The sequence below is a fragment of the Sinocyclocheilus rhinocerous genome, unplaced genomic scaffold (assembly GCF_001515625.1).
Source record: "Sinocyclocheilus rhinocerous isolate Xijiao unplaced genomic scaffold, SAMN03320098_v1.1 scaffold6552, whole genome shotgun sequence".
In the NCBI taxonomy this organism is placed as follows: domain Eukaryota; kingdom Metazoa; phylum Chordata; class Actinopteri; order Cypriniformes; family Cyprinidae; genus Sinocyclocheilus; species Sinocyclocheilus rhinocerous.
Genome location: NW_015635866.1, coordinates 69,482 through 70,801, shown reverse-complemented (window position 1 = coordinate 70,801; position 1,320 = coordinate 69,482). Strand labels below are relative to the sequence as shown.

The 1,320-nt window shown below is 43.3% G+C and overlaps 1 protein-coding gene across 3 annotated transcripts in view; it reads left to right on the top strand.

Moving 5' to 3' along the window:
* The first annotated feature begins 881 nt into the window (after positions 1-881).
* LOC107747481 (rho GTPase-activating protein 28-like) overlaps positions 882-1,320 on the top strand; it is a 34,900-nt gene continuing 34,461 nt past the window's right edge. For all 3 annotated transcript variants that reach the window (XM_016562007.1, XM_016562009.1, XM_016562006.1), the window contains exon 1: positions 882-1,098. In XM_016562007.1, the coding sequence (XP_016417493.1) occupies positions 902-1,098 (197 nt within the window). In that variant the 5' untranslated portion in view covers positions 882-901. The remainder of the gene's footprint in view (positions 1,099-1,320) is intronic.

The window sequence follows — 1,320 nt, the reverse complement described above, 5'->3', positions numbered from 1 at the left end:
TGCTAGGATGTTGTTTGGTTGATAGGTGGTTGCTAGGGTGTTCTGTGTGGTTGCTAGGATGTTGTTTGGTTGCTAGGTGGTTGCTAGGATGTTGTTTGGTTGATAGGTGGTTGCTAGCGTGTTTTGTGTGGTTGCTAGGATGTTGTTTGGTTGACAGGTGGTTGCTAGGGTGTTGTTTGGTTGCTAGCGTGTTCTGTGTGGTTGCTTACAGTAATGGTGATGCTTGTCTTAGTGCACGCTTCTTCAGTTGGAAAGAGTTGGGTCGTGTTGTAAACTGTCATAAGGCTTTTGATTTGTTTAGATTTTTTTCAGCTGAGTGAAAATGAATGAGGAAGAACATCAGCTGGTTATCAGACGGACAGATGAACAGAAAGCTGCTGTGGCAGCCGCTCGATAACAGTTCATCTGTCAGCAGCATTAAACTGTAAATCACAGAGTCTGACAGAAGCGGATCGATGCGACCACAGAAGAACGGAATCAGTGTGAATTTATCAGACATGAGGACCGAAGAGGAAGAGCTGATGTTTGAAGAAGTTACATAACCAGCTTCAGAGGGTCATGCAGGTGCTTCATTAACGGGGGAATGTGGTTTCTTACAGATGGAATCAGATAAAGAAGAAGTTTTCATCTGTGTCATCTCTACATCATTCACACACTTCCATTTGTGTCATTTCACACTTTTCATCATTGCAGTATTATTGTACATTATACATGCGGGAAATGTAAATGTATTAGTGAAAGTACTTTATGTGATAAGTTGTAACAAAATCAAATAAGAATCGTATTTGGTTAGTGTTGCTTTTGTTTGACCAGAGGAAATATTTCATGTTAATTTTTGCATGCCCCTGTGTGCTGATTGGACGCGGGCGGCTGTAGCCCCGCCCCCGCGCGTCTGCGTTTCATGGCGGTCGGATCTCACACACACACACACACACACTCGCGTGAAACACAGCAGAGACACACACACGCGTGCCGTGATCTCCGCGAGTGTGTTCGTGATCTGATGGATGATGTGAAGGACTGTGGCGGAGTGATTCTGACTGCCTTTCATTCATTCAGGATCCACGCAGATGAGCAGAAACACGCAGCAGACAACAGGTCAGAGACTAACACACACACACACACACACACACACACACACTCTCTCTCTCTCTCTATACACTATATAACCAGTGTTGGCGAGTTACGTAATCAGATCACTTTTTTTCCCCAGGTAAGGAGTAAAGAAACGCATTACTTTTTAATTTACAAGGAAATATCAGAGTTACTTTTTCAAATAAGTAACGCCAGTTACTTTATTTCCCGTGTATTGACTAAAGA